Here is a 1,359-nt window from a genome sequence, read left to right on the forward strand (position 1 = left end):
ATGCATCGGATCGTCGGCTGTTGGATCGATGCATCAATACAAAACGATTATTATTTACACCCCCAGCTAATGTGGAACGATATGGCTTTTTTATTTTTTTAAATAAGAAGATACATCAAATTAAATTTCAGTTTTTTTTTCTCTCTGAGGAGATGCACACTTCTCTCAGCCGCCGTTTCTGGGCAGCCCTGATAAAGTCGAGCAAAAAGGAAGTAAATGAAAGAATCTTTTTGTGCACAGCTGTTGAAACCTCATCTTTAACCCATTCTTTAAACAAATGTCTTTTATTACAGCTCACTGATTCCCTGGTCGCTGTGTGATCTGTCAGGTCTGTGTGTTTAAGGCTAGGACAGACTCACCCAGGATGGCCAGCACAGTGTTGTCTTTCAGCACCTCCATGGAGCCTGAGCAGACGAAGTAGATGGCCTGCAGGGCGTCCCCCTGCCGGATGAGGAACTCTCCAGGAGCGCAGAAGGAGGTCTTGATGATGAGGGAGAGAGAGCGCAGGCATCCCCTGCTGGCCGACTCGAAGAGGGGAAGCTGCAGCAGCTCCTTGTTCAGGTGCATGGCAATGTCCGCCCGCAGCTCATCAGGGAAGTCCTTCAGCAGCTGCAAAGACAAAACAATTTCCCACATAAGAGCTGCTCTGCCTGAAGAGAGCAGAGCGTCTAGCCGATGGCTTTTCAAGAACTACTTCAATGATATCAAGATAAGAGGAAACACAGCTGGGCAAGAACACAGCTTCATGTCTTCAGTTTGAAAGTTAGAGACTAAAAAAAACAAAAAAACATAACTTTTAACTTATATATTTAAAAAAAAAAACACAGCGGCCAGTTTGGGAAAGCTCTGTTAATAAAAAACAAATGGAAGAAAAATCTCTAAACAAGCTTAAAGCAGTAACATTAATCTAAAGTGACTAAAGACGACCCAGGAATCTGTTTCCTTGACTTATTAAGCATTTCCTCTGGTATCTTATATTTCATTGGTTGTTTTATTTTTCAGCTCAAAGCAGCAGAAATAGATCCTTGTTCTTTTTTTAACAACTTGATGAATTGTGCTGTTTGTTTACTACGGGTCACAAGTAAAGAGTCCAAAGGATCTTATAACAGCTGACAGTATGAGTTAAAATAAATCAGAGATAGCATGTCGGGCTTTTTAAAGATTGGTAAAGATCGGCCAGAGACTGGGAATCATCTCTTGATTAGTCACAAAATAACTAACATGGTAAAAATCCCTGCTGACCTCCTCATGGCGGCTGATTCTCCTTATTCTCCTAGACTTTGACACCATCATCATCATCTCCCTCCTTTAATAGATCATTTTCCATCTGTTAAGGGATCCGTTCTTTTCCCTTAGCAT

The 1,359-nt window shown here is 41.6% G+C and overlaps 1 protein-coding gene across 1 annotated transcript in view; it reads right to left on the reverse strand.

Moving 5' to 3' along the window:
- Positions 1-359: 359 nt before the first annotated feature.
- LOC107101342 (potassium voltage-gated channel subfamily H member 3-like) overlaps positions 360-1,359 on the reverse strand; it is a gene marked incomplete at its 3' end in the record, with an annotated part of 99,710 nt that continues 98,710 nt past the window's right edge. Inside the window, exon 7 of the mRNA XM_015400219.1 lies at positions 360-609. Coding sequence (XP_015255705.1) covers positions 360-609 — 250 coding nt within the window. The remainder of the gene's footprint in view (positions 610-1,359) is intronic.

Source organism: Cyprinodon variegatus, unplaced genomic scaffold (assembly GCF_000732505.1).
Source record: "Cyprinodon variegatus isolate N-32 unplaced genomic scaffold, C_variegatus-1.0 Scaffold1083, whole genome shotgun sequence".
NCBI lineage: Eukaryota > Metazoa > Chordata > Actinopteri > Cyprinodontiformes > Cyprinodontidae > Cyprinodon > Cyprinodon variegatus.